Source organism: Sciurus vulgaris (genome assembly GCF_902686455.1).
Source record: "Sciurus vulgaris genome assembly, chromosome: 12".
NCBI lineage: Eukaryota > Metazoa > Chordata > Mammalia > Rodentia > Sciuridae > Sciurus > Sciurus vulgaris.
Genome location: NC_136473.1, coordinates 53,516,930 through 53,530,386, shown reverse-complemented (window position 1 = coordinate 53,530,386; position 13,457 = coordinate 53,516,930). Strand labels below are relative to the sequence as shown.

At 34.4% G+C, this 13,457-nt stretch overlaps 1 protein-coding gene across 4 annotated transcripts in view; it reads right to left on the bottom strand.

Moving 5' to 3' along the window:
* Positions 1 to 13,457, bottom strand: part of SDCCAG8 (SHH signaling and ciliogenesis regulator SDCCAG8) — a 249,952-nt gene that overhangs the window by 219,357 nt on the left and 17,138 nt on the right. For all 4 annotated transcript variants that reach the window (XR_013758046.1, XM_079106102.1, XM_079106103.1 and 1 more), the window contains exons 5-6: positions 8,547 to 8,642; positions 1,594 to 1,734 (exon numbers count right to left, since the gene is read on the bottom strand). Coding sequence is in view for 3 of the 4 variants with exons in the window: in XM_079106102.1 (XP_078962228.1) it covers positions 1,594 to 1,734; positions 8,547 to 8,642 (237 nt within the window). In the remaining variant the exon portion in view is untranslated. The remainder of the gene's footprint in view (positions 1 to 1,593; positions 1,735 to 8,546; positions 8,643 to 13,457) is intronic.

Genomic DNA, 13,457 nt, shown 5'->3' with positions numbered 1-13,457 from the left:
TCAATGAAAATGCATAAACTTCTACCACAAGCAATAACCAATGAATGTAACAAATACAAGTGAATAAAAGAATGTAGACACACAAAATACATACTATTATATGATTCCACTTATATTTTAAAGACATAATTCAAAAAGAATGTTTAGGATACATGCCTGCAAAGTTTTCATAAAAATCAGGATAGTTATTAGCTTTAAGGGAATGAAAGAACAGTGATTGGGAAGGGATACAAAGACTATGGAACATGATAATGTTATACATTTTAGTCTAGAGAAAAAACACATGCATGTTCTTTTAGAGATACATCTAATCTTTGTTTTGTGCACTTTACTGAATATGTCAACATGAACAAGAGGGCCTTATCCACTAATGTACATATTATAGAAAGCTGCTGTATGATAGGTCATTGACAAACTTAAGAAGAGCAGACTGAGCTAGATGTGGTGTGACACTGTAATCCCAGCAGCTCAGGAGGCTGAAGATCTCAAATTCAAGACCAGCCTTAGTAAGACCCTGTCTCAAAAAATGCTGCTTAGTGGTAAGCAACTCTGGGTTCAATCCCCAGAACTGGGGGGGAAAAAAGACGAGACTGAAAGGACAATCAGGAACTGAAGTTCAATTGAAGCATGTTGAAACAAGAAGGAAAATATGGAATAGAGATATGAATACAGACAACTGTTTGGAGAAATTTGGTTGTGAAGGAGAGCAAAGATGTAGGGTGATAGTTAGAAGGGAATGTAAGGTTATGAACAAGATAAACTGACAAAACTATGCTTAAGAAACCATAGATAGCAGACTTGCCAGGTAAAGGCTTTAAAATGTTTTAAGTACACTCAAAGAGAAAAGAGAAAAACATGGACAAAACTAAAGGAAATCAGGAAAACGAAATATAATAAGAAATCACATGGAAACTCTGGAGCAGAAAAAGTACAATAACTGACTTGAAAAAATCATTAGAGGGGTTCAGGAGCAGATGTGAGCAAGCAAAAAAAATTCTTTAATTTGAAGACAGGACAATATCAAATTATCGTCTGAAAAACAGAATGAAAAAGAATTATTGTATGATCCAAAAAGCTCATTTTGGGTATATACTCACAAGAATTAAAAGTAGGGACTTGAAAAGATGTTTATACATCACTGTTCATAACAAAATTATTCACAATAGCCAAAAGGTGGAAGCAAAACAAAGTGTGGTACACACATATAATGAAATAGGCAAACTTAAAAAGAAGTGAAATTCTGATACATGTTACAATATTAACGAACCTTGAAAAAATTATGCTAAATGAAATAAGCCAAACACAAAAAATAAATGTTGTTTGATTTCACAAATGTGAGATACACAGAATAGGCAAATTCATAAAGACAGAAGACTATAGGGAGGAAGAGGGAAATGGGGCACAGAGTTTTTGTTTGAGATGATGAAAAAGTTCTGGAAATGGATAGTACTCATGGTTGTGCAACATTGTGAATGTATTTAATGCAGAAAATGGTATTAAAAAGTGTTTAAATGACAAATTTAAATTTTTTTCAAAAGTACAAAAAGGAAAAACAAAAGCAAATAAATAAGAGAAAAGCACCTAAATACTCACCAGTTCTAGCCTCCATTTTTCAGCCTCTCCAACAGTTGCAGCTTTGCCAATATCTGCATCACCATGGGAAAACGGTCTCTTGGCAGCTTCATTCACCCTGGAATCATCACCTGTTGCAACCCAAGAATTCTGCATGTTTCCCTAAAATAAAATGTGTCAATAATTGCAATTGGCATTCAACTTTAAGTAAGCATATATACTTTATAAATATTGATACATATTCATGATGAAAAGGGGAAAACATGCTTTTAAACTACAAGTCAAGAATCGTCTAACCTCTTCAAGCTATTAGGTTCATATTCCACAAAAGGTGTTACAAAGTCAAAATCCTATAGGTATTGGCAATAATCTAAATGTGAGCAAAGAGACCAAGATGTCAGTATATTTAGCAAATGGAATTATCCCTCACTTATCAGAAGACATATACTCTTGAAACATATAGACCTCTCTGGGTTTGTTAATTTTCCATACTTCACAGATGCATGGCTAATAACAATAATTATTGCAAACCCATGTGGTGTTCACTACATGTCAGACACAATTTTATGGGTTTCATATGACTTGTTAATGGTCACTGAGATAGAAAACAGCTAATAAGTGGCAAACCAGGATCTGAACCTTGGCAAGCTAGCTCCAGAGTCTATGCCTGTCATAGTAAGAAATATATATTTGATCTGACCTGGTTCTTGACACAGAATTCTGAAAATTCTCATAATTGTCTGAGTGATGGAGTGGTAGGAGCATCTTTTGATATATTTGGTTTTAGGCTCTGGTTGCTGAATAAAAGCATCTAAGACCTTTAGTATCCCCCAAATAGTAAAAGTATTTGTATGCTAATGAGATGATTGGTGGCTGGGGTCCCTAGATAGTTTTAGGATGGGGGCTGGTCACCTGAAAGACCAAGACGGGATTAGAGGGCTGGAACTTTTAGCCCCAACCCAGATCTATGAGGAGAGTAAGACTGATTTAATCACCAATGGTCAATGATGTGATCAATCATACCTATATAATAAGCTTCCATAAAATCCTACATATGGGATTCAGAGAATTTCTAGGTTGATTAATACATGTGTGCCAAGAGGGTGGCACACCCCAACTCCATGGGGACAGACATTCCTGCACTTGGGGCCATTCTGGACCTTGTCTTACATACTTCTTCATCTGGTTGTTCATTTGAATCTTTTGTTATATCCTATATAATAAACTAGTAATAACAAGTAAAGTGTTCATTAAGATATTTAAGCTATTATAATGAATATCAAACATGAGGAAGAGGGCAGAGAGAATTATAGATAATCTAGAGATCCACTACTTGTGATTGGCTTCTGAAATATGGGTACTCTTGTGGGATAGAGCCCTTAACCTATGGGTATGAAAATACCTATGGGTATGATAAGACCTCTTGGGAGCTAGGGTCAGAATTTAATTGAGGTACTGGACACCTAGTTGGTAACCACAAAAATGGAGAATGATCTGGTGTAGAGAAAAAAATCCCAAACATTTAGTGTCAAATATGTTACAAGGAGAAAAACTAAAATATATATATATTTTCATTTTGTACCCCAAGCCATTATGCTCATATCTCTTTAAAAAAAAATCCTCAAAAGAAAAAGAATGCACATGTGGTTATAAACAAAAGTGATATGCAGTCTGCGTGTCAGGGATTCAAAAAGGAGTGGTAGGGATGATGATAAATCATCGAAATGTGTCCCATGCAAAGAACACAGCCATTACAAGTCCCACTCAACCTCTGCCATATGGGAATCAAAATTCATATTACCAGAAAATCTTCAGATTTTCTTTTAAAAGATTAGCCAGATTCTGGTTCTTCATTTGAAACATTGTTAAATATAAACTCAAAGTTTACCAAACTCATGAAACATATTTGTGGATTATATCTAGCATACCATCAAAAGTTTAAAACGTCTGCCCCTCTCTAACATTTAATTAAATTAGCAACACAGAGATCTGAGAAATTTATCTGAGAATACCATTCAAGTTTTTAAAAGCTATCTCCAGAAGAAAAAAGTATTCTTAAGACCAGCACTTATTTCCGAAGAATGATGGTATTTTATAACATGAGCAAGCAATCTGTGGTCCACATGCTTCCTCCCATTTCTCCATAGGGAATAAGTGCTGCTCTCCTTCCTTCCTTCATTGATCTCAAAAACAACTTTGAATGCAGTCAAATCTTCAGAGAGTTGGCCTTATCTACAGAATCGAGTATAAGCTCAATAGCATGACATGCTATACTATGCACAAGACCCTTATTTGATTTTCTAACTTCATCTTCTGTTCATGCATCACCTTTTACCTTTACCATTAGTACTTGTGAATTTCCTATGAACTCCTCTGCACGCACCAGGCTTCTTCCCACATCTGTAACTTTTCTCATGAGGTTCCCTCTTCCATTCTATGCCTTTCTCATTTAGATATCACACTATGGCTAAACTTTTGCAGAAAACCTTTAAATTTATGTTTTCCTCTTAATATCCTTCCTCTGTTTTGGCATAGTTCCCCAAGCACGCCTCTAGCTTAGTACTCACCTTATTAAATTGAAATTATCTGTTTGGTGTTTGTATCCCTCATTAGGCTATAAATTCCTCAGAGCTAAAATTTAGTTGTGTCCATTTTTTGTCTTCCAAGCCCTTAGGACAGTGTCTGAACATAGTAGGTGCTATGCAAATGTCTACACTAAAATGAACTTCCAGAGGAATATGGAATAGAATCTTAGAATGTTACTCTGTAAGAATGCAGTTTACCACATTCTGGCATGATATAGCATTGCAATATATGAGTACCAAATCCTTTGGCCCTTAGCAAGAATTCAATAATCATTTGTCGAATTAAACTAACATAAATATTTTAAAAACTTGAATGATATTTAACCAAGATTTAAAAACATCTCCATATATTAAATCCCTGAACATCATTTAAAACCTTTTATTTCTTAATTGAGGGGAGTGTTGATATTGGAGGAGATAACAAACATAGAAAAAAATGTCTCAGAAAATTTCCATTAAAAAAACTGCTAGATCTTTGAGTACAGATGCCAAAATTTCTAATAAATAACATATTTTAATATCATTATAATTTTGGAACTCTAGAGAAAGTTTTCCAGGAAGAGAAAGTTTATGAGAGTAAAAAATGAAGGAAAACAAAAGTAGAAATAAAATACTTTAAATAGTTTTAGTATTATTTACTAGATATTACTTCTTCAGCATCTAGGTCATAAACTAGGTCAAAAGCTAAGTCTTGGCTACCACTCAAGTCTAAAGACAAAAAGTAAGAGACCCTGAAAAGGAGAAACTTCTAGTTTCTACAAACAAAAATGGTTTGGTTCAAAATTATATAGAAAAGTAGCACAATTGGGTGTTAACTAAATGAATTTTAGAAATTAGAAAGTCCTGGGTTTAAATCCTTGCTTTTCTATTTCATAACTCTAACATTAGATCAGCTACTTACTTAACCACTGCATACTTTAATCTTATCCTCTGAAAATAAAATAGCACCTGCCTTGTGTGACTGTTGTGAAAATAAAATCACATAAAGTGCTTGATACAATGGCCAGCACATTATAATAATGTAGTGATCATTAGATATTAGTTATTAATATGTAACTGAATTATTTTTCAAAAGAAGGCAGTATCAAACACTGAAAATCAATAGCCAAATCAGCCAATTGTGTTGGAAAAACCTAGCATCAACATTTTAATTCACTTATTAATAAAGTTTTCCTCCCTGCCAAAGAAGATAATATTTCTTGATCTGTTTACATTTAAGCAATTCTAAAAAGTATTATTAATATTAAAACTCCCAGGGCAATACCACACATACATTGCTGAAATACCTCAATTCATCCACACAAGTGAAAAGTAGTGTAACAATTTTATAACAATAAATAGCACAAAAGTATGGTATTAAAATAGATATGGAGGTTACTACATACATCTGTAATAATCATTTTAATATTTGCTTTACATATTGGTTTGTGAGAATGTTTAAAGACGACGACAAAATTCCTTTATAACCTTGCCTGTTCTGTAATTATGACTCTAGTTTTCTTTAGCAAATCGTCTTTGCTTACACTGAAAGGCATGTGTTCTTTCACCATCATTTCCTTCCCCTTTTGCATTACTCACTTCTCTTGTCTTCTGATTCACTGGTCTGCCTAATTTCCTTTCTCAGTACACTTCCCTTTCTTTGCCATTATATAAATATTGAAGACTATGAATAATTGACTCATTGCCTGGTAAGTGACTACATATTTAGAAGGAAAGCAAAAGAATACATTTATATTTTATATGAGCTACTTCTAAGTTCTTTTTGTGTGGTGATATCTTTTTCAAATTGATATTAAAATAGTAAGCAACTAAGATGGAATATTTTAACACTAATATTAGCAATTTTATAAATCTTCAGAAGAGTTAAGTAGTGAGGGAAAAATAACTGTTCACACACTTAAATATAATTGCAGAAACAATACTAATATGAACTGACTATTTAATATTATTATTAATGATACTGAGTTGAAAAGATAGCCTCTTCAACAAATGGTGCTGGGAAAATTGGAAATCCAAATGCAGTAAATGAAATTGAACCCTTATCTCTTATCCTGCACAAAACTCAACTCAAAATGAATCAAAGACCTAGGAATTAGACCAGAGACCCTGAACAAAACAGAAGAAAAAGTAGGCCCAAATCTTCATCATATTGGCTTAGGATCAGAATTCTTAAGACTCCCAAAGGACAAGAAATAAAATCAAGAATTAATAAATGGAATGGATTCAAACTAAAAAGTATTCTTAGCAAAGGAAACAATAATGTGAAGAGAGAGCCTACAGAGAGGGAGAAAATCTTTACCACACATACTTCAGATAGAGCACTAATCTCCACAATTGATAAAGAGCTCAAAAAACTTAACACCAAAAATACAAATAACCCAATCAATAAGTGGGCTAAGGAACTGAGCAGACACTTCATAGAAGATATACAATTGATCAACAAATATATGAAAAAATGTTCAAAATCTCTAGTAATTATGAAATGTAAATAAAAACTAAGATTTCATCTCACTCAAATTAGAATGGCAATTAGGAAGAATACAAGCAACATAAGTGTTGGCGAGGATGTGGGGAAAAAGGCACACTCCTATATTGCTGGTGGGATTGCAAATTGGTGCAACCACTCTGGGAAACAGTATGGAGATTCCTTAGAAAACTCGGAATGGAACCACCATTTGACCCAGCTATCCCACTCCTTGGTTTATACCCAAAGGACTTCAAATCTGCATACTATAGTGACACAGTCACATCAATGTTTACAGCAGCTCAATTCACAATAACTAAATTGTGTAAACAACTTAGATGCCCTTCCAGAGATGAATGGATAAAGAAACTATGATATATACACAATGGAATACTACTCAGCCTTAAAGAAGAATAAAATTATGGCATTTCAGGTAAATGGATGGAGTTGGAGAATAATATCATGCTAAGTGAGAAAAGACAATCCCAAAAAATCAAAGGTCAAATGTTTTCTCTGATAAGGAGATGCTGATACATAACAGGGGGGTGGGTAAGGATAGAATGGAAGAACTTTGGATTGTACAGATGGAAATGAGAGAAGAGGAGGAGGCAGTGAGTGAGAAAGATGGTGAAAACAGACATCATTACCCTGTACATGTATGATTGCACGAATGGTATGACTAGACATCATGTGCAACCAGAGAAATAAAAAGTTGTGCTCCATTTGTGTACAATAAATTGAAATGCATTCTGTCATGTATAACTAAACAGAACAAATTTAAAAAGTACTAACTAAAATAGTAAGCAGTCTACTTCATTTTTCAGAATTAACATAATCAGATATTTCTCCAGAGCAAATTCTAACATATACATCTGAAGGATTAGAAATGAAATACCAAAAAACAAAATAAAATTTCAAAAACAAAAGAATACGTAGGTAAAACATCAAGCCTCTCATTTTTTCTCTTAACAGAACTGATTTACAAATGACAACTAAGTCAAAACCATCAAAGCTGAAACAGGCAAGCATTAAAACTCCCCCATGAAAAGTTGAAATTGTCTCAAAAACCAGAACAAGCAGTGACTATGTTCTAAAACAAAAGAGTGAAAAACATTTTTAGTGCAAATGTACCTCTAAGTCATAAGGAGATATTAATTTTTAAACATTAAATATCATAAGACTTTTGTCACAGAAGTATAGAAATCATCTGATCCATTGTTCTTTAAACTGTGGGTCATTGATATTAGAATCATTTAGGTAACTTGATAAAAATTCATATTCCTAAGACCCAACAGGACCAACTATCAGAATCTCAGGGGATAGAACCCAGAAAACTGAATTCTCAACTCTTAATAAAGGTAAATTTTCTCAAATTATCAATAAAGGAAATACCCATGAAGTTAAGTTAGGCAAAGTCCTATAAAACTACTTGCTAAATATGTGGTTCCTAAGTGATGATGGAAAGAATAATTTTGATTCTTGGACCCTTAATTAATAATACCATATTGTTAAGTAGATTTCTTAGATTTTAGAGCTCAAGAAAAATTCACGGTAATCCAATAAAGATCTAAGGTCAGATTATGAACAGTTTCTAGATTTAACAAAGTCCTTCCTATATAACATACTTTCTGCTTTTAGATCCACTCTTTCCATATGGAAAAAGCATAAATGGTATGCTCAAAGAAGAACTAGAGTAAATATTAGGCACTGCTACATTTTTTCATTTGAGGATACCTTCCATCTCAGTAAATTCTAATTTTTGAGACATCAAGCAAATACCAGTATAGAACTTTGGCCAAACTTCAAGGAAAGAATCTAAGCAGGGAAGAAGGCTAAGGTGGAGGGTAGAAGAGAACATTCTAAAATAAAATTTATGATTTTTTAAAAATTCTCACAGATGCATCCAGAAGTGTTTGTTCCCTCACTGTCTCCTCTTGTCTTTGAAATTTCAGCTCTTGCTGGAGTCTTTCATTTTCAAGTACAACTACTTGTACCCTATTTTTCATTCCAGAGAGTTCCTCCTATAAACAGAAACCAAAAAGATTGAGCATTTTTAAACAAATGATAATATTTATTGATTACTAAAGGATCTAGAATGATATAAAATATAGAAGATTTATGTTCTCTTAATTTCCTGAAACACTACAATTATATTTAGACAATAACGGTAACCCAAACATTAGCTAACAAAGAGAAGACTGGGAATGTATAGCTGAAGGCCTGTTGATGGCCATATCACAAATGTGTAGTTTCTGATAATATTTTTCTCCCAAGGTATCCAGGCTTATAGGCCTTAATTAAAATAGTTATCAAAGAAATTTTTAATAATGACATACACTGCTGAAAATAAGGTAAGATATTATTAATAATAAAATGTCAATAACTTGTGCAGACTAAATGGGGGAGACTTGGAGATAAAGGGATAGAAAGATGCAATGATTATGAACTGGTAGCCATATGGAAGTGAATTGTGAGTAAAGCAGTGTGATAGGGTTTCCTTGGTCTTGCAGGGTATAATATAAGGAATTACAGATAAATGAAAATAGTATAGCTCTTGAATAGCACCTTATTCTCTGAAAAAATATGTCAAAATCATTTCCATATCAGTGGGGTAATACTTATCCTAATAATATTCATAACTAGTATAATCAAAAACTAATATATAAAATGTGAATTCCTTTCAATTATTTTATTCAGAAAAAGCAAAGGTGTAATTAAAATAACATTTTTAGACTTCCAATTTTCATTCTTACAGGCAATGAATTTAGAAGACATCAATCCCATCTTTAAAAAAAAATGTTGAACACCCTAAAAATGTGAACTTTTCTTAAACCTATCTGAGAATTGAAGTCACAGGGAAAACTGATGTCCCATTGGAGAAACAGGCAAAAACTAAGCAGAAACCTACGAGAAGAAACAAATGCTTGGGTAGGAAAAACCAAGCTAAAATTAATGAAATGTTCAAAGCTAGATGTACACAAGTTTAAGGGTTAACCATTCCAGAGAGAACCAGTCTCAGGAGGACCCTCCCCCCCACACACACAGACATACACACACTATACACACTTTTATGAATTTTATCTCTAGGACTCTACCAGGTTCTCACTTAAAGACAAGAGGGGGAAAAAAATCCTTTTATGCTAAGGAAGGGAAAAGTAGCCATTTTGAAATATGCCTAGATTCTGATCTGTAACAAGGCATCTTAAGGAAAACCATTTTACCAAAGTCTAATGAACGATGGTTTTATTACAACTTAAATGATGTGAGAAATAAGAAATGCCTAATTCCAGTCCCCTGCCACCCTTCCCTCTAACTTAAAGGGAAGTAGGAAACTGAGAAGCACTTGTGAAAGTCTCCGCGCTTGTGGAGGGGCACAGGCTTTCTAAAGAACTGAGGCCTAATCTTGTAAGACTATAGCCGAGGAATTCAGCTGAAAGAACTGCATATCTTAGACTGTGTTTAAGAAGAATTCTCTAAGGAAACTCAAAGACTACAAGGAAACAAAAACCAGGACACTGGAAGAAATCTTAACCTCTGACATGTATAGCAAAACACAGTCAAAAGAGCCTAACTTCTGGACATACAAATATGAAACTTCACATTAAAGTTGTACTTAACTCAGTTCCTGTTACCTAGTACATCATGTCTGATATTCAAATAAAAGTTTCAAGGCATCCTAAGGGACTTAAAACACAGTTTGAAGAAACTGAATAAGCATCAGAAATAGTCCAGTCTTAAATATGGCAGAGATGCTAGAATTACCAGGTCAGAATTTTAAAATAATTAAGATTAATATGCTAAGATCCTTTTTCTTTCTTTCTTTTTTATACTGGGGATTGAACCCTGGGGCACTGAGCTACATCCCCAATCCTTTTTTCTTTTTCTTTTTCTTTTGAGATGGAGTCTCATGACATTGCTGAGGGTCTTGCTAAGTTACTGAGGCTAGCCTCAGACTTGTGATCCTCCTGCCTCAGCCTCCTAAGTCACTGAGACTACAGGTATGTGCCACCATACCTGGCTGCTAAGGTCTTTAATGGGAAAAGTTGACTACATGCAAGAATAGATGGGTGATGTTAGTGTGATGATGGAAACTTTAAGAATTATAAGTAAATGTTAGAAATTAAAAACACTAACAGACATGAAGAATGGTTTTGACTGCCAATCAATGGACTAGACATGGCCAAGGAAGACAATTACTAACCTGGTAGAACTGGCAACAGAAAATTCCCAAACAAAAATGAAGAGAGAAAGAGAGAAAAATTAAAAACAAAAACTCCCAAAAGACAGAAAAGAATATCCAAAAACTGCAGTGCAATTATAAAAGGTATAATATATATATAATGGGAATACAAAAGAGAAGAAAGAGAAAAATGGATGGAAGAAATATTTGTATCAACAATGACTGAGAATTTTCCCAAATTAATGATAGGCACCATACCATAGATCCAGGAAGCTCGGAGAACATCAAGTAGGATAAACACCAGAAATATCTACATCTAGGAATATCATATTCAAACTGTAGAAAATCAAAGGCAAAGAGAGATCTTAGAAGAAACTAAAGTAAAAATGCAAAACAAACACCACCACCACCACTACTGGCAACAATAAACCTTTACCTATAGAGAAGGAGGAATAAGAATTATATAGGATTTCTTACTTCTTTTCCAAAACTATGCAAACACAAGAAGAGAGCAGAATGAAATTTTCAAAGTGTTAAAAGAAAAAAAAGCCCTCTAACTTAGAATTTGTATTCAACAAAATGAACCTTCAAAAGGGAAGGAAAAATAGACTTTCTCAGACAACTGTGAGGGAGTTTGTTAATAATACACCTGCCTTCCATGAAATGTTAAAAGACATTCTTCAGAAAAATGATATACGTCAGAAACCTATCATCTATATATAGAGAAAGAGCATTAGAGAAGAAATAAGTAGAGATGATGTAAATATTTTAGTTAAATATGTAAATTTTTCAGATGAAAGTGTTCAGCATCAGGAGGCAATAGTGCATGTGGTAATCATACCTTATGTAAAACTGAAATTAATGAAAGCAATGTTATAAAGGACAGGAGGGAGAAATTGGGACTATTTAGTTACCAGGGACTTACACTACCTATGAGGTAAATATGGATTATTTGCAAGTACATATTTCAAACTCTATGGCAACCACTAAAAAAAATAAAAAGGAAAAAAAAATGTATAATTGATAGATTTACAAAGACAAGATTTAAAAAGGCAATCATATTAAATAAGCAATTACAAACAACGAAGACATGAAAAGGGTTGAAAAAAGAAACAAAGAAGGGCATTTAAGAGAGCAGCAACAAATGTTAGATATGAACCTAACTATATCAATAATTATTTTAAACCTCAATGGTCTAGATATAACAATCTAAAGATATATATATCAGAAGATATTTTTTAAACAGTCCTTAACTACATATTGCCTTCAAGAAGTCCAATGTAAATACAAAGACAAGGACTGGTAGATGGCAGAATAGAGGTGCCCAGCAGAGGTACCTCTGCTCCTCCATAGGATAGAACTGTCGCAACAGGTGTGTAACTGCATGTGGAGGTGGGTGGCCATGGGTAAGCACTGGAACTTGACAGCAAAAAAATCCCAAACCTGCTGAAATCCAGAGACTGGGGAAAACAACAAAACGAGAGAAACAATATCCCAGGACTTGGTGTCCAGTAGCTCCGTCAGGGGCAGGGTACTCTTCAAGGGGGTTCAGGTGAAAGAGGAAGAGTCATAATCACAGGGTGGAGCCTTCTGCAGAAGGCTATACTCTGCAGACAAACACATTAAATATATAAGTGACCTAAAGTCTGCACAGCAAGGTGGCTTTAGGGAAGAAATGCACTGTATCTTGCAGCAAATTCTCAGAATCCTATAGCCAGGAGCCAGAGGGCATAATCACATCTCTGGGTCTTTGTGGACATTCAGCCCCAATGAATGAACAGGCAGCAGCCACCTGAGACAATCTTGGCTAGTGGGAGCATCTCTTGACACAAACCCCATGATGAGAATTTTATGCTGCAGCGAGCATGGGCTGCAAAGAGGAAAGAAGTAGAGAGCACAGCCCTCTGGAATCAGTGGCTCAGGGAGCCCACACTCTTGTCACTTAAGAGTGACACCAGTGGAATGTGGTCATGTAGGGACCAGGTTTGGAAGGTGTCATGATTCAAGGTAGTAGATCACGGGGTTCCTGCAAAACCTCCTCCAGCAAGAACTCAGTGGTCCAATTCCTCCCTCCTCCCTGCAGGAGACATCAGCGGATCCCCTTAGGCATTCCTGTCCCTCACAGACTAAAAACCTCTGAGTGAGGAGGGAAGGAGGAATGAACAGGTGAAGCACAAGGAATGCAAACTACTACGTATAGCACTGTAATGGTGGATCTGTGTCATTATACATTTCTTAAAACTCATAGAATATAAAATATAATGCTTGAATTTTAATGTAAACTAGAAAATTCAGTTAATAATAATATAACTATTGGTTCATCAGTTGTAACAAATGTACTACACTGAGACAAGATGTTAATAACCAGGAAAACTGTGGGGTAGAGTGTTGATTGAGAGAAGTATATGGAAACTCTGTATTTTCTTCAATTTTTCTACAAATCTAAACTGATCTTTAAAAAAAGACCCAAAGTCTTAACAACTCCTTTTTAAACCTTTAAATGTTATTTTCATTTTGTTCCTCCTTTGTTAAAATATTCTTTGTCTGACTTTCAAGTCTTCTGCAATCTTCCATATTAACAGTTCAGCATTATTTTGATTATTTCTATGAGACACACTCCATGGTAGGAAGACAGAAGAGCTATCTCATGGGGCCT